Source organism: Tetrao urogallus (genome assembly GCF_951394365.1).
Source record: "Tetrao urogallus genome assembly, chromosome: 19".
Classification (NCBI taxonomy): domain Eukaryota; kingdom Metazoa; phylum Chordata; class Aves; order Galliformes; family Phasianidae; genus Tetrao; species Tetrao urogallus.
In genome coordinates this window covers 7,742,004-7,769,793 of record NC_136832.1, presented here as the reverse complement: position 1 = coordinate 7,769,793, position 27,790 = coordinate 7,742,004, and the positions used below count along the sequence as shown (strand labels likewise).

The 27,790-nt window shown below is 50.8% G+C and overlaps 1 protein-coding gene across 2 annotated transcripts; it reads right to left on the bottom strand.

Moving 5' to 3' along the window:
- Positions 1 to 2,818: 2,818 nt before the first annotated feature.
- On the bottom strand, positions 2,819 to 27,790 carry OLFM1 (olfactomedin 1; the record flags this gene model as incomplete). 2 transcript variants are annotated; one of them, XM_079544909.1, is made up of 6 exons in its annotated part: positions 2,819 to 3,493; positions 6,257 to 6,363; positions 11,021 to 11,240; positions 13,494 to 13,649; positions 18,097 to 18,246; positions 27,725 to 27,790. In XM_079544909.1, 6 exons carry the CDS (start codon positions 27,788 to 27,790, stop codon positions 2,819 to 2,821), a joined length of 1,374 nt encoding a protein of 457 aa, XP_079401035.1. The 2 variants fall into 2 exon arrangements, with proteins under 2 accessions (XP_079401035.1, XP_079401034.1); XM_079544908.1 differs by lacking the exon at positions 27,725 to 27,790 and adding an exon at positions 19,919 to 20,068.

Here is a 27,790-nt window from a genome sequence, read left to right as displayed (position 1 = left end):
AGCTCCTCAGCCATATTTCCCTGGTGAAGGAAATGTGCGTATTTGTCTAGGTCCAAGATAATTTGTAAACATAAAGTATTAAAAGGCTCAACAGTTCCAAAAAGTTTTAATTGGAAACTCAACAAATTGCTTTGCAACATCTTAATCCTTCAATATGGAGCTCCCGGATAATGAGGAGCTAATTAAGGGGCCAAGATCTTTTTTTTTTTTTATGATAACTGTCTCCATATGGGCTCTGCATTCGGTGCTTGCAGAACTAATGAAGGTCAGAGAAGTAACAGCGAAGAGAAAAAGAAGGGAAATTCTGAGCTCTCGCTGTTGTGATAGTGCTAAGCAGCAGCCAACATTTCTGCCTAGGCTGTAGGCAGGAGCTGAGTGAGCTCCCAGGAACCCAGTGGGACGAGCTGGCTATGGGCAATCCCAGTGCCCCCATGGCCCAGAGCTGTGCAGATGTCCAATGAGCCAAGCTCTGTGGCTGCAAAGAGGAGACTTGTCCCAGGGCAGAAAGCAGCAGAGCTGTGAGAGCTGTGGGAATGGAAGCCAGCTTTGTTTGTCCGTGAATAGGTGCTCCATTCGTCCCTGGGCAGGTACATCCAGCTCAAAGGACATAGAAAGCAAAAACTTGGCCAGCAAAATCAGAGCTGCTCTATTATTTGCTCAGCTTCATTACCGGGATGCAGGAGGGCTGATCCTGGGCCCTACAGAGCCCTCATCCAACCCAGACACCCACCGACACCTCATCAAGTGCCCTTCCATTAAGCCCTCGTCAGATATTAATGACACATAAACACGCATACAAATATATGGTCAGATGTTTCTCTGAAGCATCTCAATGAGTCCCATGACTAAATTTGGACCCGCAAACCCCGTGCAACAAATAATTAAGTCACAGGCTATAGAAAGCAATCCTCTGGGACGTACTTGTCTTTGAATGGCTCATCCACTTGAAAAGTAATGCATACCATTAACTGTATGACCATATGGCATCCATTTATAGAACACTGCACTACAGGCAAATAGGACAAAGGTACGCCCCTTAAAGCACTTTTCTCATCTCATTAACTTTGGGTACAAGTTACAGGAAAGCTGCTCTGCCTCTGTTGTGTTCAAGGACGTTTTGTGCTGTTGAGCCTTGTATTAAATGAATTGCACTAGGAAAATTAGAGTCTAAATGTAGCTGTGCCCTAAAGCAAACAGCATTATTTTGCCGTTTTGTAATTCAATTTACTTTTTGCAGATCAATATTTTGAAGTAAATTTGTTCTTTTGTCCTCAAATCTTGCCTAATGATAGAAGTGACTTTGGGTAATTAGGCGCACAAAGAGCAACGCCTGTGCTCTGCCACTGCCATGCCTTGCAACGTCAGCATACCCAAATAGTCACAGGCATCTCCCCAGAAGTGCACAGACTGGCTTAGATAACCAACAGGAGAACCTACAGAAGTCCTAAAGAAGACTCACCCAGTGCTCAGGGCGATGCTTGCAGCTTGCAAAGGGGCAAGAGACAGGCTATGCAAAACCCCACGGAGCCTGGCCTGTCCCACAGCTGTGACCCAGCCCTACAAAAAGTCCATGCAAGAAGAGGGCTCTGAGCTGGGAGCACACCCAACTTGCTGCAGCCATCACCCCAAAACCCCACAGTGATTTCTCTTATCCTCTCCCCCTGCACCTGGTTGCTCGTGCACAGAACACACAACAAACAAAGCGGGGAAGTCTCCTAATATTTTTATTGTTCCTTAGATAACTGTGGATAGTACAAAGTTTTCCTCTTAAAAAAAAAAAAAGTAATTACCTTCACACTTCCATAAACTGGGCTTCCCGTGGGAATCTGACGGCACAGAATTTCCACAGAAGCAATTTCCATCCACCATAATGCTATGTAGATATTACAACAGTAAGAGAATATTGTAATTATCAACATGAAATTGGTTATCTGTGTATAAGGGTGAACACTGATCTTTTTTTTTTTTTTCTTTTTAGAAACAAAACCATCATTTATTAATCCAAACTACATCATTGCATTTACAACATTCATTGCATAAACTGGACATACAAAGTTTCGCCACCTCTGGTAAATAACAGACATACATTATACAATATATTTGCTGAATACATAAGTTCAAACAATATGGGTACAACAACTTGTTCATAATACATACTTAAACCATCGTGTTTAATAGTTACTAAGACACAGATCCATGAGCTACTTCGGGTCTCAGCACAGTTAATCTAAGTGACAAGAACACAGTTGAGAGACAGTAGCTGCAATGGAAGGCGAATAAAACTAACCTGTGATAGGTCTTGTTCAGACAGCGAGAGCTCCTCACGGGTCAGCTTTCTGCTTAGAAATACAAATCACACATCCATCACAGCTGCCCGCGATGTCGGAAAATGTCCATGCAACCCCCACACAGAAAGAGAGCGAGTCTCCCAAGGATAAACTTCCAACAGTCATTGCCTTACTTCTTTTGTATGCGCTATAGGCTTGCTATCGGAACAGAAACAAAACAAAACCCCAAACTGAAGTGGTTCTCCAGGTGCAGTTCCAGCTGCAAGTACATGGTTAGTCATGAGTCCGTAACGCGGGGCCAGACTTCTAGAAATGTAGAGGTAATGCTGATCTGTCAGCTCTATGCTGAATAATCCTCCATGACGTCGGTCTTAATTTTGGCAGCTGTTTGTTTATTTACTTATTTAAAGTGTGTTTCCTCAATATTAGCATTTGTTTCTTATATTCATTTCTCCCTTTTTTTTTTCCTTTTTTTTTTTTTTTTTTTTTTTTTTTTAATTTTCCTAAATCAGTTTCTAAACAAGGATGGACTACAACTCGTCGGACCTGATGACGTGGAAGAGGGTGACATTGTAAAGTATTTGGTGCCCGTTGTTCCAGGCATAGAGGGCCCGATCCTTGGGGTTGTAGTCCAACATGGAAATGTGCGAGTACTTGTTTTGGAACGGGATGTCGATGTACTCATAGGTAGAGGCGTTGGTCTGGTAGGCGTAGTGCACCTTGGTGCCTCCCGAATAGCCATTGGTGACGTAGAGCGTGCCGCAGATGATGAAGGCCTCCCCAGCGCTGCGTTTCGGGTAGCTGGTGTTCCAGGTCTGGAGGCTCTGCAGGGTGTTGGGATCCAGCTTGCTGATGACGATGTTGCCCGCGTTCTGGTTGGTGGCATAGACGGCCCACAGCCCGTTCTCATCCACCATGAGGTCGATGTCCGAGTGGCCGCCCCAGGCGTAGTGGTACATGTTGTTGTAGCCGGCATAATCCAGGCTGCGAGTCTTGAGAATGGTCTCTGTTTTCAAGTCAAACCTGATAATTATGTGGCTTTGGTATTTATTGAAGTAGATAGAGCCATTGTAGACCACTTGACCAGTGCCTGACCATGGGTGAGGGAGACGGTGAGAGGTAAAGTTGTCGGTGTTCATGAAATCCGCCATGGATTTGTATTCGCGGACGAAGCGGTTGTTGTGGTAGCTGTCCATGTACCAGACCTGGGCGAGCAACAGAAACACGTGGGGTTAGGGAACAGCAGAGACCTCCCATCAGTAAGGCAGTCCTTCGCCTAGGATGCTAAACCCAGAGTGTGCTGCTCGGGGCCAACCTCGTTGAGGCACCCGCTGGAGAACAACGTCCCCAAAGCCTCCTGTGCCCAGAACAAAGCTCAGGCTGTCACCCCAAACTCAACAAGGAATGGAGAGAATGGCAAATCTTTCCTGAAGGTAAGCTGGCATCTCTCCAGGACTGGCACTGTCCCTCCAGAGGGCAAGCAGCACCTTTCTGTGGCTAAACCCTACAGAGATGCTGCCTTCCTCTCCTGTAAGCCCCATTACGATCACACTCAGTAAATTACAGCAGCTGCTGTGCTGAGCTCTGTTAATTTGGCATGCAGGAGCGAGGAACACAATCGCTCATTGTCAGGGAAATGCAGGCAAAGTCCATATTGGTTTAAAAATCATACACTTCCCCATCAAAAGCTTAAACCAACACTGCTGAAATACAAGAGACAAAGACATCAAAATGTTGCTATCAGGAGATGGGAGAGAGATTTCAGATCATGATTTAAACGCCAGTTCGCCAGGGACACTGTCTAGACTCCTTAAAAAAAAAAAGCTTTTGTCATCTGAAACCAATTCAGAGGCAAATGCTAAAGCGGTGCAGTTAATATCAAGAAGGAATATCCGTCCGGTGAGTGACACCCTGTGTGCCTTTGCTGCCTAAAAAAAAAGATAGCTGCCTTCTGTTAAAAATGTTTAGGAAGGGAAAGAGGTAAATGAAATGGCAGCAGGAAATGCCTTTAAGGATGTAGATTTCAGTAAGGCTCCAGAGTGAGCTTGCTTTGCAAAATGTGATCACAGCAGCTCTGCGGTACAGCCATCTCCAGGGTCCATTAGAGGAGCAGACAAACATTTACACACAGAGTGTGCATCCTGGGTTTGGCTGCAAGGCCAAGTGAGGGCTGCAGGGAACTTCAGACCCCACTCAGCCCTGCTCTGGAACGCAAAGAATGAGTGTGGCAAATTGCTCTCACCTCCCCAGTCTCTGTGAGGAGGGCTTCAAAAGCTCAGGAAGGAAAGCATGGATGGCCCTGAGCACAAGGCAGAGATGTGCCAGAGCATGGGAGAGCTTCCACTGACGGATGTGGGGCTGACAAGCATTATTCTGCTAAAGAAAAACCTGTGTTCAACCGGTTAGGTAAATTACAAAATAGCCCCGAAACTCATTGTCTCTCTACTGCTCACATTTCATTATTTGGTATTAAATAATTAATACCAAACACTCGTTCAGTTTTTAGAGAGGGAAAGGGAAGATCACAAGAGAAGGAAACCTGGTTATCAAGGCGGCGGGATGCAGAGATATTTGTGCTGTGCGGAAGCAGAGGTTGAGGGATGCATGGCCTCACGCTGCCAGCTGCCTCTGAGCAGCTTCTCCTGCACTGCCCTGCCAATATGCATCAATCCCTGCGCTCAGCATCCGCCGCCGGGCTGCTCCTGTGCGACTTGTAATTTTGTTCAGTTGTGTTCAATGATTTCATGACACGAATAAATGACCATGAAAACCACTGAACACCTCCCGGGGTTTGGCGATGGAAGATGGATACGATGAACTGCCAGGCCTCTCCCCACAGCTTCCCACTCAGCCAGTGGAGTTCTCATAAGCACGCATTTGTAACACAGTTCGCAATTCATTTCATACACACACACACACACACACACACACACACCACGGTTGTGAAGCCTGAGCTACACTCCAGCGAAAGCTGCTCCTCTACACACAACAAAATTAATCCACAGAGAAGGTCAGGGGCAAAAGTAAAAATAATAAAATACTGGCTTGAGATAAAACTCTCTAGGAAGATCGTTAGCACATAATTAATGCACTTCAGCTGCCACAGATCTGTCTCTCCCTTTGCAGATGTGTAAGTCATACCTAACCCCATTACTGCTGAGGGATGCAGCAGACACAGCCTGAAGGGACGAGTCTGTCCCTCTCTCATGAACCAAATGTGGGCAAAACCTACCTATTCTACTTCATATTTAGGGCTGTCTCTGTTTAATAACCTTAGAAGACAGAGGTGTCGTACTGGGGAGCCAGTGCCAACCAGTTGGCTGCTGGAGGACCTCACCCGCCATCTCACGTCACTGCTGCTTCACTGCTGCACGTCCCCAGGCAATGCCTCGTGCTGGGGTGGCTTCTGCAGAGCATCCCTTGTGCTCATGGCTGCAGAGAGCTGGTCACAGGGCAGGCTCTCAAAATAGCTGCCTCTATAGAGCTCGTGCTGGTGCCTTCATCCTTTGATGAGGGCTGCTTTGTGCAGCAGGGAATTGCCCTGCAGCCAAGGACTGTGGTTTTTGTTATGTCTTGCTGCCTGCAAATCTGTAGCAAGCACTCGAGATATTTTCCATTCCATCAGTCATGGGAAGCCTGGATTGATTTTCAGCCAGTTATTGGCCTCCTACCTCCTTGGGATCAAAATTGAATGGCCTGAATGAAAGGAAAAACAACAACAACAAAAAAGACAAAAACAAAGCAAGACAAATCCCTCTGGCTGCAGCCAGTTAATTCCTCACCACAGCGCAGGTGGAGGACGGAGGACAAATGGAGTTTGATGACGTTATCGGGGATGCTGGCAGCAGAAGAGCAGCGAGGGCCAACAGCATGGGCTTCTTCACTCCTCATGGCTGCCAAACCCACGTAATATTCGATTTTCCTTCCCCAGATCTCCTGGGGACACCCAGGACCACGGGGATTCTTACCTTGTTCTCTCCCTCTGGGGCAAGAGGGTCCGTCATCCACGAGCCGAAGCGGGACCCCGAGGTTTTAATTGTGATTGGGTCACTTATCCCCGTCAGCTTGCCACAAGCTGAAAAAGAGTGCAAGGCTGGTGAGCACCACTCCCAACAATGCTTGGGCACATGCTTTCTAATGCTGGGTCTTTCCCTGCCGGACCCCATTGCCCCCCATCCCAGCACTCCGAGAAGCTGTGTTGTTATTTAATTAAAGGCAATTAGGCTGAGAACAACTGCCGGGTGGTTTATGGTTGTTCCACATCTTTTAACAACAATTGTCCTTATCGCACTGCCCCAAGAAAACAAGCCTTCCCACAGCAGCTGCATGCTCATGCTGCAGAATAGAAAATGAGAAGAGTTAGCCAGGGTTGAGCAGCCAGGTGGAGAAATTAGCTGAATAGCTCTGCTCATTTCTGCTATAATAGAGTGGATGCAGCCGAGATAAAAAGACAGTCGTGTCTACTCCAGCCCTGCTGGAAGCAACACATTTGTTACAGGTTATGCAAAGGAGAAAGGAGGAAAAAAAAAGAAGTGGGAAATTATAGGTGATATAAATCTCTCTTCCTTGCAGAAACAATCTCAGGATGCTACCAGCCGCCTGCCCTGCTCTGATGTGTCTGCATGCTCAGGGGCTGCTGAGGAGAGCCCCTCCTGTACCACTGCCAGCCCCAGGAGCCAGATGCTGGTTTCCTTTTTTTCTTATTTTTCCTTTTTTTTTTTTTTTAATACTGCTATCCCCAGTTTCCACCAAAGCTGCCATTCCCATCTTCCCAAACGCCGTCATTTTAACATATGTGCACTTCAGAATGACAGGAGGAGGCACACAGTGGGATGCTGCAGGATGGGCTGCGTTCAGCGTGGAAAGCTCTACTGCTACAGGAGCAATCATTGAAAACCCAGACACATCCTGCACAGAGCAGTCCTGCAGCAGCACCCCCTGTGAGAGACAAGCAAAAGTCGGCACCCAACATTTGGCAGCACCCAAAGCTCAGCACAGGTTTCCTGATGTCTCCCCTGGGATCTCATCCTACGTGGTGCACGCAGAACCACTCAGCTTGGGAGGAACCACTGACAAAGGGATGGAAAGGGTTGAAATAATGAATGCTTAATGTCTGGTAAATTCCCCTTGCAGAGGAGCCCTAATCACAGATCTGCTACTTGCTGCCTTCCATTATCACCGCCCCACATTGCTGTCACTTTCTCTCTTCTCTTCCATTTCCCTGGAGAGAAAGACTGTATAAAAGCACATTGATTAAAAAATAAAAAAGTAAACGGGGAAAAAAAGCCGTATCAGCTGATAAAGGTAAACTAGCCTTGTTTGCACCATCTCATACACATTTGGCACATTCACAGCAGCTTTCCAGCCATACAAGAGGGCTGCTCTCATACAGGACAAGGCACTTATTCAGCATAACCCCACCAGAGGCATCAGACACAAGGGAAGATGCTCCAAATGGATCACAGAACTAAAGGGTTCCTGGACCCCAGGAGCCAGGTCCCTGCAGCTCTCATGAGGTTACCCCAGGGGATGCACAACTACAGCCTCTGTGACCCTCACTCTTGTCTGCTCCCACTGAGGTGTGCACCACATTCCTAACGCCATCAGCTTTCTTCCCTCTTTCTATGGGGCTAGCAGCCACCAGCAGCAGGAATATCACTGAGGGCAGAGAGGACTCGGTCTGCTGCCACATTTCCTTTGGCTGTGCTGCAGTTCAGACCACGGCAACAGCTCCCAAGCTTGGATTCTCACTTTTCCTAGCTCTCAGACTGATTCTCTCCAATATTTCACTAAAGAGAAGGAAGGCAAAGACTGTATTCACAGCTTATTTTCCTTCTGGGACCACTTTCAATGCTGAAATGTGACCAGTGAATCTCTCAGGGATGAATGTGCACCAGGGAAGCACACTCTGCTGCCCATTGCTTGAATCCATCACTAGAATAGGAAGCTGTGGACAGCAGTTCGGGGGCACTCCTGAAGGATCTGCTTTCACTCCATTTTCCCTTACTGGGAACAGAGGCCCACAAGGATCTGGGTGCCTCCTGGGAACCAGCACAACTCAGCCCCTTTGGAGGCCCTGCAGGCTGTCCCAGCTCCAAACCACCTTCCTGCAGTTGCATGCATCAGCAATGCAACACAGCACAATAAACACACAACCCCTTCCCCTGCCCACACCACCAGCAGCAGCAGACAACACGCTTTCAGCCAGCTACAATGACCACCACCACCCTCCCAGGATGCTAACAGCCCCACTCCATATTTTCCCTGAGATCCAGCCCACCTGCAGGTGATGTTTGGCACCTTGGCAGCAATTTACCACCAATGCAGTCACCTGTGCTGTGCTGCCAGGCTCTGCTCGGGCAGCACCCACCTGTCCTCCCAACCTGCTCCCAGCACTGGGGATGTGGGGTCATGTCTTACCCTCATCTCCATCACCCCAGCCCATCCCAAACACTTTGGGCACAGGCCAGCAGGACCTGGCCTTTCCCAAGGGGGAAAACACACTTGCTCTTCCTCCATCCACCAGGATTGTAGGCTGGGATTTTTTTTTGCAAGAGTTTGGGAAAGCTCATGGCATTGGCAAACAAGAGCCTACAGAGCTCAGCTGAATGAAATCCCCCTTGATTCAAGGAGTGCCAGCCCCTTCCCTCTCCCCGTGCTCTTCTCAGGGTAATGGAAACGTTAAAATCCCTACATAAATAGTGATCTTTAAGAATGTAAACAGCACAACAGATTGAACACGCTGTTATTGATCTCTTTTTTCCCTTCACATGCACACGACAGGGTCAGGAAGTGTTTTCACTATTGATCCATCAAGAACGCTTAAGAAACCCCAAATACAAAAAGGACCTTGTCTAAAGAGAATGCTGCTGCACTGCTGAGCATCAGGGCTCCCTGGGGAGATGAGGTGGGCAGGAATGCAGCACATGGCCTCTGCCTCCTGGTCCCCTGCCCTGCTCTAGCAGGTTAATGCAGGTGAGCAGCCTTGCTGCCCCATGCAGGAACAAATGAAGCTGAAATGTGCTACGTGAGACTTCAGTGCATCCCTCTGAGCACATAATCTGCAGCAAACAACAATCCTTAGTCTTACCATGTGCCAGCAAAGTGGCTGTAAGGTTGTTACCTGAATTTAACTCAATTAACTCCTATTTGCACTGGTTTGTGCTCCAGAGCGATAAACAACATTGGGCATTCAGTCTGTGCTCTTTGCTGCTAAATGACCAAATAAATCACCCTCCTGGTGAGCAGCAAAGCCTCCCAGGAGAACCCTTTTGCAAGAGTCAGAGTTGGTCTCTGTGAGCACACAGGGGTGCTGCAGATCCCCAAGGCACAAAAGCTGCCTGGGATCACCCCAGGGCTGGAGGAAAAAGAAGGAGCAAAGCCAAAGCTCCCAAATAAAATCTAAATAATAGTAATAATTTTAAAAGACAATAAAACTTTCTAGAAAAAGTTGCCCACAAGACCTCTCCATCCCAGCTGCCTCAGCCTTACCTGGGCCACTGGCTTGGTCAGGTGTCCCACTGGGAGAACGTGAGCGTGGGTGGGCTGCAATGAGCCCTGAGCTGAAGGGCTGAACAATGCATGGGCAAACTCAATGTTTTTGAAGCCCTGAGGTCCAGGATGGTCTGTCCCAAGGTAAGCAATCCCATGGCCCAGGTGTAGTTTCCTGGTCCTGCTGCCATCCTCTCTACCCACAACGAACAGCTTCTCCTGCTCCCCGAGGGATGGGCTGAAGGTGTGGGTTCTCACACGGCACCATCTCCTCCCATAAAGCCACCTCTGTGCCCAGGGGCCTCTCCAAAATTAGAATGAGAGGGAGAGCTGGGAAGGGGAGCAGGAGGTAACAGAATGGGAAGGCAGGGAGGTGGCTGCCTGAGGAGGCGTGGGGGTGCCTAGAAACAAGCAAAAGCAATTCCAACAGTGGAGACACGCGAAATGAAACGTTACCTTGCCAAGGGTATACAGTGCTGAGAAGAGATCAGCTCTTCCTTGAAGTTACCTGAGAGTGTAATTTCATATGTGCTACCAAAATAGACTGCGGAGCAGTTAATGTGTTTAGATTACCTAAATTGCTTAACGAGAAAGTCAATAATGGAAGGAGAAATTAAATCAAGGCAGCACGAGGGCAGCAAGCAGCGGGGAGATGCGCATTGGGAGGCAGCCCCCTCCCTGCCCCTCTGCCCGGTGCTGGGTGTCCCGTCCTGCCCGGTGTCCCAGCCGCGCCAGCACGTCATGCTCTTCTCAACGGGGGGGGGGGGGGTTTGCAAGATGCAAAAGGAACAAAGGAAACTGATTTTGCAGCCTGCACACGCACTGCTTGAAGCGGGGTGCAGGGACATTCGCTGATGCGCCAGGTCCAGGTAGCAAACAGCTTAGACATTGATGCATAAGCAGAACAGGCGCATGTGTTTGCTTTGCATAAGCGCCGCTTGCGTTTGCGCACGTCGCCGTCCGCTTATGCAAACGCTGCAAAAAGTCACATGCCTACTTACGGGCCTGATCCTGAAGCACTTGCACCGTGAGCAACATCAGGCATGCAAGCAATCCCCAGCAGGACAGCTGGCAGGGTGAGTGTTGCTCGCAGCACAGGTGCTTGCAGGATGGCGCCCGGCTGCAGGGCTCCCCTTGCGAGGCGCCGGGAGATGGCCAAGCCGCATCTCTGCCTGCAGCCGGGAGGTGTGTTGGGACATCGATGGTGTTTAGCCAGTGCCACCATGTTGGTCTGAGCCTACCTAATTTTTGCATGCATGCACGAAGCCTTTCTTCAAGATTTGACACTCTGTTCTGAAGCTCTTCGTAGTCATAGGCGCCAATCTCTTCCTGGAGTTCGTTTAGAACTGACGTCAGATTCTGGACCTCCTCTTTAAACTGCAATACCAATTTTGCATCGGCTTTGTACTCTTCCAACACTGGTATCAAAGGCCTAAGTTCCTCCATTTTCGCTTTTATTGCCTGCAAGGTTAAAATAAGCTCGATTCAGTGCTATGCGTGCAAAAATCTGCAACACTCTGCCTTGACCTGGTTGCTTCCTACGTGAGTGCAATGTTCATATCCCCACAATTATTATCATTAAAATTACTTTAATCATTATTTTGGTCCGAATGACGTATTGGAAAGAACATATTAAACAGGCTGCAGAACACCAAAATATTTGGGAAAGGCCTTTATTTGTCATTTTTAGAATGCAACATCTTAGGGTTACATGCTTCAGATCACATACACAAAGAGTTCTTTTTTTTTTTCTTTTTTCTTCCAAAAAAAAAAATAAATAAATAAAATAATATATATATGCATTGACAAGGGTTTCAAACTATTCATGAAATGCATCTACAATTGCATGCAAAGGAAGATCTCGGTTGTGTGGTTCAAGGCTCCTTAGTGAGATATGGTGCTAATTTGGAAAATAATCAAAAAAAAATAAATGCATGGTGCAAAATGCTCTGTGGCCCTCTTTTCATGGTTACATGGGAGTGAACTGCTTCTTCAGTCACTGCAGCATTGAAAAAACTTGCTTTTAAGTTAGCCCTGTAAGCAAGAAAATGAAATACTGTTGAGGATCTAGCTCGCTAACCTGCCTTATATAGATAGCCATTCATAGACAATACGGAACTAAAGAGAAAGAACACAAGATCTCCGAACCACTCACATCTCAACACTGGCATTAGCAGAAACAAAATGCTGTGCTGTTATTTCAAGTGGTGCTTTGGCAGCAAATGAGACAAAAGCTCCTGGCCGTTTTCAGACTCGCCATGAAAAGCGTAAAAATCCAAGTCGTTATCAAGATTATTTTGCAGGAATTCAGGCTTCTTTCTGTATTTTGGCTTTTGAATTAAATGGAGGCCTGGTTTAAAGGCACAGTATGCAGCATTTTGTTGAAGATGCTTTGCTCCAGCAGCTAATGAGCAGACATAAATATGCATGCACCTGCCCGTTAATGAAGCATGGCAGCATACAGCATACACCTGGTGCTCCTGCCCTGACCCCATCCAGAACAGGGCTCAGAATCTGCCTGGCTGCTGAAGCAGCTCTGGAGATGAAGGGGACCAGAAATTGTCCCTCAGCATCATTTCTTTCCATCCCATCCCCTCCTATTTAAGCCAAGAGGCTTTCCCTCTTGCGCTCTGCACGTGGGGCATGTCTTTATTTTCCTATCTACTTTGATAACTGCTGCAAGTTCCCAGGCAGGCACTGGGGAGGGTCAAACTCATCAGAATGGATAAGGAAAAAGAGAAAGAATCTCATGTTTAACTCTGCAGGATGAGCCTGGCAGGCCAAGCAGGGGGTCCTGCAGATGGGGAGGGCAGGAGTTGGGGCCGGTGGGAAGTTCTGAGAGCCTTCTTCCTAGCTTTTATTGTGTCATCGTGGTATTTAACAAGTCTTTAAGAAATAGCTGGCTTAACACACAGGTCAGCCTGTGCAAGCAGATGGGAATCAGGTGGTGGGAAGCATCCCTGGATTTCAGTAGAAATCTCCGCCATTTGTGTTTATGGTTCATCCAAAATATTACTAGAATTTGGCATGACAAGTGTTGCTGACAGCCTCTTTCCAGCAATTTCACTTGGTCTCACTCACATGACTGAAAGTTTGCTACAATGGCAGCATCACTGAGAGGGATGATTTTTCCACTCCTAATCTACGCATATCACTCACTGCAAAGCCCTGCCAACACTCTTACTTCCAAACCGGACGTTTGCACATCCTTCAGATGCTCCGCTGGCCATCCTGAGGACAGCCAAAGAGCTGTAAATTCCTTTTTAAAATTATTTTTGGTGGGGTTTGTCAGCTTGGCTGATTGCCCGATGGATGCAACCCATGCCAAGGAGGGCAGTGATGTGCTGAGAGCCTGGTGTGGTTTCCTGTGCGCTGCAGAACCTGCTTGCTAAGGCTCAGCTCCAGGCTATTGCAAACCTTTAGGTTCTTCCTAAGGAGAACAGGAGTAGGAATGGGGGTGGGGGGGTGCCTGCCTCTGCCTGCCCTCATCCTGCCCAGAGTCCTCCAACACGGAGCTAGCTCTGCTATCATGGGAATGTAGAGATTTTGGCTTTTACCCTATAGGAAAACGCTCTCTGGCCATGCTTTGGATAGGGGGGAGCTGAGGGGAGCCGTGAGCACAGCCTGCAGCTGGGCTGCAGTATAGCAGGGGCTGCCAGGCTGGGACGCCACGCCGCGCTACGCCTCTGTTAGCAGGTTGGAAAGCAGACATACCTTAAACTGCCTTGCCAGGTGCTGCTTGTGGCTTTCTTCCACTTGCTTAAATTTGGATTCCAGTCCTCTCATCTGGTTTTCCATCTTCTCCACGTACTGTAGGTCTCGCTGGGTCCGCCTGTCCAACACCTCTATTGACTGAGACATGTTTTGCACCTGCCAAACGAGAAGGGATGAGTTACAAGGGAGCTGCACCTCCAGCAGTGCAGATGCTGCCCTTTGCTTGGAGCCAAAGTGGCAAAAGGGTAATCAGCAGATGCATTATTTACCGGCTCATCATCAGCATCTCTCAGTATTATGACTCCATGCTCTAAAGCAGAGCAAACTGGTTTCATCACCGTGCACTCTGCTGCGCTGCAGAGAATAATTCAACAATCACACATGCAAATAAAGGCTGTAGTCAACTATAAAGTGCATTTGTAGTAATGGCTTCTTTGATAGGCATAGGATCATAGAATCACAGGATGTCTGATTTGGGCAAGGAGAGCCCGTTCGGAGCACATCTGACTATGACAAACACTTCTGCTGAGGCGTACGTTATCATTTCTTCACGTGAGTGATGCACACTGATTGCCTAAGTGCAAGCTTTACTCCCAGCTAGTAAAACTTCATCACTCCAACAGTCTCACTATTTATACAGCATCTGCCACAAGCAGTGCAGCTGCAGGATGAGGTGGCTGGAGTGTAATAAGTGCAGCCCAGGCTCCACTGATGCCCCTTCCTGCACCCCCTGTGTGCACCTGCCTGGCTCTGCTGCAGAGCAGATGCAAGGAAGCTGGTGGGCTTCTGCTGGTGCCAGAGGGGCAAGAAATGGAGGGAAATGGGAGCTGGAGTGACCTGGTTTTGAAGGCTGGCTGCCAGCTGATTAACTGAGATATTTGCCTCTCATTCTCAGGCTCTGAGAGGGTAAATGTAGTGCTGACTTAGGAAAGAACTTACGCACGTATTTAGCATTAAGCAATGGATGCCCCTACATCAGCATCAGCAGGGGTTCTTGGGTTTGTACTGCACTTAGCTCAAGGAATGCCTTCCACTGCCATAGTGCCCATAGAAATGCCCCCATTGGCATTGCAGGGCTGATGCCCGTGTTCAAAATGAATCAGGCATCCAAGCCTGGTGCCCAGACATCCTGCTCCAAGCCTCTCTGAGAATTTCAGCAAAGCCTGAACATGATCCCAAACAGTCTCTGAGAATACCCTGCAAGCCACTTCCCAGAGCCCATGAGTCTACTTCCATTCCCATCCCTGGTGGAGCCAAATACAGAAAGAAATGGGGGGCTCAGAGACCTCTTTGTGCCCCAGGGAGGGAGAGGAAAGGCATTGGACAATCACAGCTGATCTGCAGCCTCTCCTGATAGATGCTCTTGTGCCAATAATCCAGACCACCCTCCCGTGAGTCACGCTGCATCTGCACAACAAAACTGTTTCAATGAGCTGAAATAGACATGACTGGTAAGGATCATACAAAATTGATCTCGTTTAGCCCACTAATGCCCAACCTTGATGAAGGGCCGAGCTGCAGGCAGTCAGACAAGAGCAGTTCTGCATGGGTACGCTGATGCGCAGCAGCACCCCGGCCCTGCAGGTCCTATCAGACAGAAGCAGGCTGCAGGGAATGAATCAGCCCCACGGCCAGGCTGCTGCTCTGAATCACCTCTGGAGGAGCCTGCCTCTCCCCCGACTGCAGAGGAAATGAGCTTCCTCACACGTCTCTAAACTGAGACAACTAAAATTAGCTGCTGTGCTATTTCAGGATGCGCTCTACGAGTTCAGCCTCCCGCTATTTGCTGCCTGTATTGTTTTCAGGCAGGCAGGATTCTGGCCAGACTTGTAAAAACTCATCTCCGTCATTCCTGATCCCTGACAGCAACGTGTGCTCCATCATCTGGAGATCTACTCGTTTTCCCTCATTAGCATATTAAGCCCTTGATCCAGCAAAGTACTTTGGCACACGATTAGATTTCAATGAGACTTCTCCTAGCTTAAACTTAAGCACGTACATAAGTGCTTTAATCAACTGAGACCCAAGGATATTGTCTCAGATTCCCTCAGCTTCGTCCATTACTTTGCTAACATCAGCCAAAATGCTTTTTGCCCCATTGGTTGAGCACGCACTCTCAACACGAAACCTTGTTTTCCATCAAGCTGATTAGAGAGACAAACCCACCTCAGGGAAAAGAGTCAATTTTAGCATTCAGAACAGAAATTTGATACAAACCAAATATCCAGTTCTGTTCTTGCTCTCTTGGTTAGTACTGAGCTGTTTCAGAAGTAAACCAGAGTAACTGAGAGTCAGAATTGGCTTGATGACCCATTGTTGGGTTTACATGGTCAGTGCCCCATCACTTTTAGCTTTGCTCATGTTTCTCTGCTATCAAGTTTTTTCTACCCACTCTGGGTTTTGGAACAGGATGAATGTTTGGCTTGAGCTTGGGGTAGCTGGATAACCAGCAGGAGGCATCTCAAGGGAGATTTTGGTACTCAGTAGGAATGATCAGCAGAGATAGCTAGCTGATAGATTGGGATGTGCAAAGTCCTTCCTGTAAGGATTGCAGAAGGCAAAGTGAAGGCTGAGATTACTATGCACCTCAGAGCGAATATCAAAGGAACAAGAAGAGCTGCCTAGGCTGGAGATAAGTGCTGGCAAAGAGCAAGCGTTGGCAGGAAACGGAAGCCGGTTCAACTGTCAAAGGAGGAAGCCCTCCCAGATAACAAGGCCAGGTGGAAAAACAAATAAATAAATAAATTCCTATTTGAAGATAAAATATAATCTGCTCATGAACAGCATCCCAGTGACGTGTCGGTCTGGAGGAAGGCCAAGATGTGGCCTCAGCACCTGACGCACGCAGGGCTCGGCACGAGCAGGCCAGTGATGCCAGCGATGAGCTCAGCCACGCGGGGCTGGGGCTGCACAGTTTGTGCATGGCGAGCAGCCCGTGCTCACCTCCGCTCCTGCACCTGCTGCTCCTCAGCCCTGCCGGGTGCCCAGGATTCACCTGCAGCTCCCATGCGTGCAGGTGCCCGTGTGCTGAAGGCTGGTGGGGTTGGCAGCTGCGAGTCTCCGCGCAGCGATTTTTGCTCTGGGTGGTTTGTGTGCACGCACGCACAAAAGCAGCTTTCTTCTGGCCCTTGGAAGCAACACCTTATCATTTCTGTAGGTGAGTGCCAGGTCTCCTACTTTGAAAATCCAACCAGAATTGCCTTCCTGGCACATTCTGTTTCTTCATCTGCTGGCAGAGAGAAATCCGGAGGTGAGAGCTTTCTCAAAACAGGAGTGAAAATGTCAGATGGGGGAAGGAGCATCCAGGCCTGACATCCTCCCTGGGGAGCCGGGAGCTCTCCTCTGCGGATCCATTTTCCCTATAGAGGGATTTGCATTCCAGCCTCGATCGAGATCAGATGTCTGGCACCAAGAGCCCACTCTTTATTTTGGGGTTTTCATATAGGTTAGCGTAGGAGTGAGCTGCAGACGGAGCAGCAGGCAGGTAGAACACGCCTCTCAGCCCACTCCTCCCTCACTTTACTCATTGGCAGCCGGAGAGCTGCGTAAGGGAAAAATCCCTGAGCGCTCACGCTGTGCGCTCTGCAGCTGCTGCTCCTCCAGGCCGCCGCACTCAGCTCAGCCTGCTGTTAGCAGAGGGCATCGGGTCAAAGCCCGCTTGGTTTATGCATGTGAGCAGCTCTGGGAGCACGACTGGGCTCCAGCACAGCACTCAGCGCCTCCCAGCCAAACGCACTGCCCGACCCATTGCTGTTAGAGCTCAGAGAAATAAAGCTTGAGCTTTGGGATTATTTTCAGAAGCCGATGGCACAATCAGAAGTTTCAGGGCTAAGTTTTTTCTGGCTGAGTTTATTGCCCTTATCACATAAGAAAATCAGTTTGGTGTGGGCTTGATGCAGAGATGAGTGATAAATCAGCTTTGTGAGAGCGCCGGGGTACAAATCACTTGGTCATGCAACACATGCATGAGGGCACCAAGGAGCATTACAGACCCAGAGCACGAGTCCACTTATATTTTGAAGAGAAGAGCACCATTTCGCATGAAACAGCATTTTTTTAACAAAATCTATTACCTGGAAAGCTTCTCGTTATCAGGAACGTGTCCCTAATGAGATTCTTTGATCTCTTTGGACAGCGGACTACTAAAACTAATCAAATGGATGTCAACATTAGAAGACGACGACCACGAATTGTCATCTCTCTGCTATTTGATGCTGACAGCTTGCACCGTTTTGTGCGACCTCTTCTCATATCAGCTTGGCTGGGAGTGCGTGGGCTTCGTTTTTTTTTTAAAGTCTCATTGAGGCTCATCCTTGTGATGAATAGAAATTAATGCATCCCTATTTCTTTTTCATTTTATAAACTGTCGCGATTCAATATCTCTGCTTTGGTCTCAGCAGTTTTAACCCGACCTCAGGACGTGGGCTCTCCTCCTTTCAGAAATACTCAGACATTTGTCCTCCTGCCTGATTATTCCCCGCTGCACCGACTGCACAGCTCTGCCTTTTCTGGAAACAAAGGCTCAACCCATCTCCCTCAGCTTTTCACCCCCTTCACACCATGCCAAACCACCCCCCCTTGCCCAGAACACATCAGCCGTTACCTTTTCTAATAGTTGTCTCAGCTGCTTTGTCCTGGCATCACGCGAGCACATCGTTTGTTGAGGTGCCACCACTGTGCATATACAACGTCCCTCGCTATCCTGGGCAGAGCTGTAGACCTGCCAGCTTTCCTCTGGGTTGGTAGGCAACACCTGATTGACACAGGGGAAAAAAGGGTTAAGAAAACGGGGGGGCTCTGCGGGGATGGGTGAGGAAGAGGAGGGAGGAAGCAGCACGGAGCTGTGCAGCGAGAGGAGGGATGCTCCGAGGAGGAGCAGGATTCACTTGTAATGCAAAAATATGGATCGGGGACAAATGAAGGAAAGGTCTGAGAAGAAGAGATGGAGCACACAGGGCAATGCAAGAGGGGAAGCACGGACACAGGGGAGCATGGACACGGGGAAGCCACATCGCAGAGGCTCAGCACCAGGTGCCAAACCAGCCGGCAGAGCTCGTGGCTGGGCTGTCATCACCACACACTCGGGGTCTCCTTGAGGCCGTGAGCAGGATGTGCCCGAACTCACAGGGAGGGCACGGCGTCCTGGCTGAGAGCTGAGCTGTTGCTGAGCACCTGCAGAGCCCTCCTGGAGCCAGCGATGCAATACGAGGAGTCACATTTCCTCCATCCTCTGCCAGGCTCTCCCGGGGACAGGGAACTTCTTCAGGACAACCATTCCCCCCTAAAGGCTCCATAGGTCAGGACCCCACGAAGCACACAGCAGCAGAGCAATGCAGCACGGGGCAGACGACCACCACTGCTACCACAGCACCCGGGACACGCTGCAGCCCCAAGCGCTCTCCCCACCCTCCCCGTACCACTCGTGCTCTCCAAAGCTCTCTGATCTTAACTCCCCTTTCATCTCCCAGCACTTTGCAAAATACATTATTTAGTCACAATTCAGCGTCTGATCACTTTGAAGGTACCACTGTTTTGCCAGCCAGAAGGGAAATGTTCTTTCTGCTATTTCAATGCGCTACAAATAACCTTGCAAACACCCATGTGCACAGGCACACACTAGCGGACAGATGAGTAATTTAATCTAGCTAAAACAACCAGAAAAAAAAAAAAAGTCTCATTAGCCTTGATAAGATGGAAAAATCCCAGCTTCATTCACAATCAGCAGAGGCACTACAGGAAACAGCCGCTTTGAAGCAGCAGAGCTGTAAAGCGGTGGCTCTGCTGTGAGGCACAGGCGTGCAGCTCGGAGGTGAAAGGTACCCGTTTTTTCCTGCTGTGGGAAGGCAGACAGAAGGATCGTTTCCCTCTGCCTTTTCCAAAGTGCCAAACCCGGGCTCCGTCCCAGCCTTTCAGCAAAACAGGGACAGCAAACATAAGGCACGACCGAAATACGCCGCAACTGCTCCGCTGCATTTTCCACCCCATTAACGCCTATTGATTAAAGGCAGGGAAGCAAACGAGATTTTGCAGGACTCGCACCTGCTGTCCCAAACCGTTTCACTCAGAGAAACAACCACGAGGGAAACTCTGCGCTCTCCCGGCTGAAGGCGTCCGCCTCACTCCCGGGGTCGGGGATGGACAACCCAGCACCGCAACCCCGCATCTCCTACCACCCCAAAACGTAACCCCGTCATCCCGGGGGACCGCAGCGTTGCCTCTCCCCTTTGCACCGCTCTCTGCAGCGGGAGGCTCGGGGGTCTCACAACGAGATCCACCCACCTCTCCCAGGCGGCCGGGAGGGTCCCGGGGCTGGGGGGCAAAGAGGCACGGAGGGATGGGGGTGACCGGGGGGTGCCCAGGCGGGAGCTGCCGAGGAAGGTAGGGATGCTCCGGCCAGCCCCCCCCCCGCCGCCCCCCGCACTTACTCCCGTGCTGCGGTCCAAGGTGCCGCCCGAGGCCGCCGTGAGTTTGGTGGTGTTGAGCCCCACGAGGGAGGGCAGCGTTTGCGACATCCAATTGGTGATCATGGCCATGGTGCTGAGGACGACTCCAATCTTGAGTAAAGGCACAGACATGTCTGCGGGGGTGGGCGCCAGGCACCCTTCATTCTGCACCGGCGCCGGGCTCCATGCCGCTGGGGACGGGCTGCGACAACCGCCCGACGGCCACCACCACCGACGCCTCTCGCCGCCGGCCCATCGTCCGTCTCCTCGACGCGGTCCTGCCCGGCGCTTGCGGTGCTGCTGTCGGTAGCGGCGTTAGAAGCGGAGCGGGGCGACTTCCCTCCGCCCGCCGCCACCGGGCGCGCCCCAACCGGAGCGGTGCGGAGCGGAGCGAGCGGCTGCAGGAGGCGGGACGGGAGCGGGGAGGGGGGAGCGGGGGGGGCGGGAGTATTCGGAGAGCTCAGCCAGCCGGAGAGCCTGCGGAGGGTAGAAAGAGGGAGGGGTGGGGGGGAGGAGGGGGGGAAGAGCGAGAAGGAGGGGAGAAGGGATTGGCGTGTGGGGGGTTGAGGAGCGGAGGAGGGAGAAAGGATTTGGGGAGGGATTTTAGGGAGATAGATTTGGGGAATTGGGAGAGAGGAGGGATGGAGGGTGTAAAGATTTAGGGAAAGAGCTGGGGAGAAAAAGGGAAAGGTTTAAGGAAGGGGGGAAAAGACTTGGAGAGAAGGGGAAAGATTTGGGGAGCGAGGAAAAGGTTTGGGAAGCGAGGGAGACATTTGGGGAAAAGGACCAAAGCTGTGGGAAGACGGAAAAATTTGGGGAGAGGGGGGAAATGGGGAGGAGGCGGGAAAGAGCAGCAGGGCGGAGGAGCGGGGCGGGGGCGGCTCCTCCGGTGCAGCGGGGCTCCGCTGCGGCGCGGCGTTACGGCGCCCCCTGGTGGCCGCGAGCGGCGCTGCGGTGGAGCGGGGCGGTGGGTTCGCAGCTTCGGGCATCCCGTGGGAGCTGCCCCGTGTTTGTTCAAAGCGGGACAAAAGGAGCTGCTGTCAGCGACGGGGTGAAGGAGCAGCGCTCTGCCAGCCGTGCCCGCTGCTTCTGTAGATCTGTACACTGCCGATGGGATGGCGGCTTTGCTCCATCCAGCTCCTCAGCATCAAGACTTGACTCGTTATCATTTGCATGTTCGGAAGTGTCCCAGTGGCTTTGAAACCGAAGTCTCAGCCAAGACAGATCTGAGAGCCCTTGCACGTCCTTCTCTGAGTGAACCTTTAAACACCCCGTGCAAAGCAAATTATGAGGTGAATCTCCTGTCCCTCTCCAGAGGATAGGAGTGACCCCGCTTGCTCCATTGCTACAACATCAGCCTCAGCATGATGGGGCAGCCACCAAGGCCCAGCTCCATGTCACACTGCATGTCTGCCCCATGGCCCCGGCACCCCCAGCATGTCCCCTCAGCTGGAGTCTTTCAGACAAACCCCAAATCTGCCCCTTCTGGTACAGTTCCTCTCCTGGTGTAGCTCCTGCAGGTGGTGGGGTCACAGCCCCCTCCTTACTGGCTGTGAAGGTGCTGATGGATGCCCCAAGGCTTTGACCCACCAGCATCTTTGCCATACAACATCCAGATTGGTGTGCAGAGCAAGAGCCAAACAACAGGGAGCTGTGCCCTGAAATGTATTCACTGCATAGAGCTGCTTCTGCAGAGAGTGCGAGGCAGTTTCAGAAAAGCACTGACATGAATGCACATTCAGCAAGTCCACCAGGTGGAGAAAAAGAGATGAGTTAGAGTGCGAGCACTGGCACCAGATCAGATTCTGTCCTCCCTAACAGCGTGGAGCAGAACCAGTCACTGTGCATGCCCCAGGCTGCAGCAACCCAAATGCCCTCCTTATCCCTCACCACCCAACACCACCAGCACTGCTGCCACTGCCCTTTTCCCCACTGCTCAGGACAGTGCATCTCTAACCCGGGTGAGACAGCCAGCAAGCAGATCGACCTGCTGCAATGAAATCCATGAGACTCCTGCCTCTGGGTCACACCGTGAGCAGCTAAATGACCTCCATCCCACGAAATGGGCTTCGCTCAGCCCAGATTGTCCTCAAGTTTTTGGGCATCCTTCTCACAGCAAAGCTGCTGTCAGCCCATGCAGCATCGTGCCTGCAAAGTGGCCAGCAACAGAGAGGTGTTTCAGGCAGGAACAGTTTCTTTAGGCAGAAGCTTCATACAGCTCTGACCTTTTAGAAAAATAATCACACCTCTCATTCTGCTCCAGTTCAGCTCGTGCTGTGCTCAGCACTGTGCTCAGACCCTGACTGTGTGCCTGATTTCATACCGTGTAACACCGGAGTGCTACGCTGAAATCATCCCAATGTTCATTCTGAAACTAAGCTGCATGAAAAAGTTTGTTCCTTGTGTTTGTCAACTGCAAGTGCATACAAAGTGAATTAGACCTACAGATCCTTCATTGCTTAATGTTGCATTCAGTGAGAGGGGAAAAAACCACAGCCTTGCTGTGGATTCCATCAGAACTGAAGACAGATTCGATTCCTGCCGTTGCACACGGATGATTTCATCTGTGAGATGCTGCTCTTGCCCATGCTGTGCTGCAGTCAGCAGGCAGGACGACCACTTCTGTCACCTCCAGACCTGAACTAAATGAGCTGCAGTCACCAAAACGTCCTTCCTGCTCCTATGGCTTTAAAAGCATGAAACCAGCACCAACAAAAAGACAACAAACCCCAGTAAGAGCACAAAGCTTATGCAGAACACCTGGCATTGCACCCATGCTAGAGCAAATCAGGAGCAATGAGGGAGGGCTGACAGCACTCGCAGATAGGCATCAGGGCAAAGCAGAGACACATGTTGTAACCATATTGTTAAGCTTGCTGCTATAGCACTGGTTTTGCTGAGCTGGTTGAGTTCACCTTCATCCTGGTTGCTCCATTTCTTATTGCACAGAACACTGCATTAAAAAAAAAGGCTCCTAATGGCCCTAAACTTTCTCTGTCCTGATGCATTTGCTGTAAGCACCTTCCCTGCAAGAGCAGCTGAGGGCAGGCAGTGAGCAGCAGGAGAAGACAAACTGCTGGGGAACAAGAGATCCCATTTGCATGCATTTATTCTGAAGGCAGAAAGAGGAGGGAAGACAGATAAAAGCCAATTATAGAGTCTTCCAAAATAGCTGCTTAGTGGAAAATTCCACTGCTTGCAAGAATTGTTTTCCGGGTGGTCGTGCAAAATGGCACCGTTTGCTTCCATGTCACCCGCTGGGGTCAATGTTTGCCAACGCAGCCACACGTGTGTGAGTGTGTGCGAGTGTGAGTGCGTGTGCGGCACACGGCGGTCACTGTCTCCCTCTCCTGGCTGGCTCAGAGAAGAGGTGCTGAAGTTTTTCTGTCCTCCCCACGCTTACCCGGACTTGCTTCCCAGTCCCCAAGATCGGGGTCTGCAGATTTGCAGGGCGAAGGGGGGAAGGGGCTGCTTTAAAAGACGTGCGGCTGTACTGCGAACATCTGCTGGCTCTGTGCATCCCGCCCGCATCCTGCCGGCCCCTCGTCCCGCCCCACCTCCAGGCGTTGTGTTGCACTGAATAAGCAGCACGGACAGCAAGAAGGCAAACAGGCAGCGGGGTGGAAGGGACCTCATCAGCTGCAAGGGGAGAGGAGGTGTCTGAAATCCCTCTGCACCACGGACCAGGAGGGCTGTGAGGAGCTCCCAGCGGAGGAGGCGCCTGGCCCCGATGGGACAGAATCGCCCTCACAAGGCAGCACACACCTTTGGAGCATGAGACAATCGTTTGGTGGGATCTCAGCAAGTCAGGACTGCTGCAGCAGTAAATGTTGCTGAGTTTCCCCAGTCTTTGAGTCTGACTTCAACCCTTTGGTTGTTTTTGTCACCCTTTGCGCTACCATCACACACACAAACCTCAGTTCTGGGACTGGATCCCATCATCCCAGCACAGAGCTCAATATTCCCCTCCCATCACAGGCAGGATCCAGAAAGCCCATTGCAGCTGCAGGAGCTGAGACAACTCCTTCTGCACACAGACCACTCAGCAATCTTCCCCTATGTTTAGGCTGACTTGGGATGCTGCCTCCCAGCTGGGATGGGGAGGGGCCTGGCAGCCAGGGTCTGGGTCATGAAAAGGCCCAAAACCCCCATAGAGAGACATCAGGATGCTGGGACCTGGCCTCGGTTTTGGGACAACAGCGGCAAGCACTGGCTGTGGTCTGTGAAAGAGGGAGGATTCAGACTTTGAGGTGCTCTTTGCCTGTGGTTGGGATTTGCTGGTGCTAAGAGGCAGTGTGGATTCTGCTTTAATTTCCCCAGGTGCAGCTTTCATTTTTCGGGGGACAACTTGACCAAGTCAGGTCAGCCCAAAGCACCCACCTGAGTCCCTGCAGGCAGCCAGCCCCAAAGGGATGCTCCATCCCTGCCCTGGTCCCTTTTTGTGGCACCCTCACAGCAAAGCCAAGCCAACACTTATCACTCATAACTCAAGAATTAGCTTCTTCCATTGCCAATGCGACCTACAGCCTTCATCTATTTAATTCACTCAGCTAGTAATTAGTTTTGTATTACTTTACACAGCGATGCTAATACTGATTACAGGGGCTGATAACTTGAGTAATAAATACAACCCAGGGCTGAAAATTACCTTTCTTTTTTTATTGGTTAAAGCTGAAGTTAGTGAAATGAGACACAAATTGGTTTATGAGACGAGGCAGCTGCTTCCTGTTACGGGCTGCAGATTTGCTGCTTAATCCTACTGGGTTCCAACAGCAAAGAGAAAAACTCAGAGCAGGGAATGGGAGGTGATGGGCAGAGGGGCATGGGGGTCACACAGCTGTGGGAGGGGAGCACATGGTGCAATCCCAGCCCAGTAGGGCTGGCAGCTCTCTCCCTTGCCCTGAAAGTAACACCAAGAGACCTGCTCTGCCTTTAGGAAAATCAAGGGCAAATTTATGTTTTTTCTTGTTTGATTTTTTCCTGACCTGCAGAAGCACCAGCTGTTTAATAACTCCCCAATCCAGGAGTGCATTTCTCCCTGTGTGGTTTCAATGGTTACTGGGGAAGCAACCATCCGAGCATCAGCTGCACTGTGAAACTCTGAGGAACGCAGAGGCTTTCTCTGATGATAGCCCAGTAACACCAGCATGGTATGACGTGAGCTTGCCTAAGGTGTGACAAAGGGGTTGGGTGCATAGACAGACAGACGAGCACACAGCAAAGCACACAGCAGCCTCTCTGCCAATACTCTTGGCTGTCGTACAGCAGCCAAAACTCTCTGCCCTGGCAACTCTAATCTGCACACTAGAAGCAGACAAGGGGGTGGGGGGACAGATTCTTAGAGAGCATAAGCTGGCTCTGCTGCTCATGGCCACCAGGAGAGCTGTCTGGGCTCTCCTGGAGAAGAAGCCTGGTCACTTTGCCCAGGAAGCCCTTTGCCTTTGGCAGCAAGGAGGAATCCCAGAGCATCATGCAGGTCTCTCTCCTGCTGCCCCCAGGGCAGGGATTTCTGCAAAGGCCAAGGTATGGGGGAGCATGTGGGGGCAGCTTCCTCTTTTCTCACAAAGATAAAGCCACCATTACTTCAGGCAGGTCCCAGAGCCCTACAATGCTCCCAGCTGGAGAATGGGAGGGAACCACTGGAGGATGCTGCAGTACAACCCCCCACTGTCCACGATAAGTTTTCCCAGAGCAAGGACAGCCTTCACAGCTCCCCTTCACAGCTGCCCTCTCCCCATTTCTTCCCTGATTGTGGGCTGACTTGTCAGAGACACTGCAGGGAGGGAGAGGAGGGGATGGCAGCAGCTTCTGCATTGACAGGGAAAGCTGCCTAAACCAGCAACCTGCCTCCCTGAACCTCGATCCCTCCTCCCCTGGCACAGGATCTCCGCAGGGGATGGGAGAGACTCCACACATGCAATGGAGATGTGAATCTGGCACTGAATTAAATGCTGAAGACACCGAGCTGGGCGGTGCCCGGAATGAAAGGCATATTTGGGGATTGCATCTGGCAGCTGTGCTACTGAAATGAGATGCTAAAACTCTGAAAGGGCTCTGCAGTGCCAAGCGAGGTAGCAGGCTGTGTGCCGGTGAGCGGGGCCTGGCAGACAGAGCAGCTCCCTGCAGGCAGCAAACCAGCACGCAGCCCTGGCTGCATTCAGCCCAGCACAGCCACAGCTTTGGCTTCCAGCAGCTCAGGCTGGGAGGTGACTGCTCAGAATCAGCCAGCCGTGCTCAGCCCCGCTGTTCTGATCCCTTGTTGCCACCCTGATTTAAAGTCGGGTGTGAAGCTGGCGCGTTGTGGGCACCAATAGGGGATGCAAGGAAAGGAAAGGGTAGCCAGGCACAAAGTGAGACAGACCATCTTTGAACAAAGCACAGAGCGACAGAGACTGACAAGGCCAAAAAAAGGGACGACAGCACCTGGGATGATGCACCAGTGGGTGAGGTGTACAATTTATGGGGCAGGAGGTGATGCTGGAGAGGCAACGGGGAAGGGGACAACCCTGCAGTGCTGCTTGGCTCCCCCAGGCTGTTGCTGGGGCCCTGCAGGATCCCCTTTTTGCAGGTCTGCAAGTGATGCTTGCAGCTCCCCGGCTGCTTTGTCCGGCACAACGCATGCGCGGTGCTGCTCACATCCTCACATACAATGGGCTTCTCATGGGCACTCACTTGCAGTTCTCATTCCTCCTCACTCCTTCTCATCCACAGCCTGGATGTCAGTGCCTATCCTATCCTTCCCCCTTCCCCCCCTTCCTAATTATTTCCATCCCAGACCTCCTCCGGAGGGCTCCATGCAATTAAGGCAGCTCCGACTCGAGCCGTTCCATCGAGGGGAGGGGAGGCAGCAGAAATACTCAGAGGGTGCAAAGCCCTAAAGGAGAAACTTCAGCAATAGGGCAGCGACAAGAGAGCACTGTCAGCTGGAGAAAGCAAGAAATAATCTACGTGCAGCAACCAGGATGAGAGCTTGGCCACTAATTGCTTCTACAAGAAGCAGCTTCTACTCCCCTCCTATTTACAGCATCTTTTCCTTTCTTCATTTTTGCTCCTAGGCAGCATTACAATTAACCCCCCCCCCCCCAATCTAGAGCATCCTCTTGCAACTACTTTTCTCCGTTTCCCACTGCCTTTGAAAACAAAGGAGCACCACCTGGCTGCTTCATTCTCTCCCCAGTGATCTGAAGGGAGTCAATAGGAGTTTGATTGCCACTCGCGAGGGATGTGCCGGTGCCTCCCCTCCTGCTCACTCCGTCCAGGGGCCAGGCAAGTAAAAACAGGCATTAAAATCCCATTTAAAAAAAGGAAAAAAAAAAAAAAAAAAAAAAGGGCGGAGAGAGGGGGATGTACGAGGTGCTCATCTCTCCCACGAGCCACAGAAGGAAACGTTGAGGGACATTTAAATGTCACTTCAATATATGTATGTATGTATATCAGCACAACTGCCCCCACGGGAGCAGCTGCGGGAGGGCGAAGGCGAGCAGCGCTGGGCACCGCGGGGCGATGGGACGCACCGACCGAACTTCGACGAGACGGGGGGGGGGGGCACCTACGGGCCCCGCAGCCCCGGCTGCCAGCATCCCAATCCTCCCCCCACCCCCCCTTCAATCCCGCATCCCGGCCGCAGGCTTTCAGCATCGCGGGGATTCGCTCTACACGAGGATTTTGGTTGTGGATATTTTTTTTTTTGGTGCGTCTGTGTGTGCGCTGTCGAGGTTTAATAGAAAATGGCGTTGGGGAGAAAGGATGGGGGGGGGGGGGTGTGAGAAAAGCAAGAGAGGCACCTACTTGAGTGAGTTCTGTGCCCATCAGGATGAGGAAGAAGAGGGTGAGGAGCTTGCTTGCCGGTTGCAT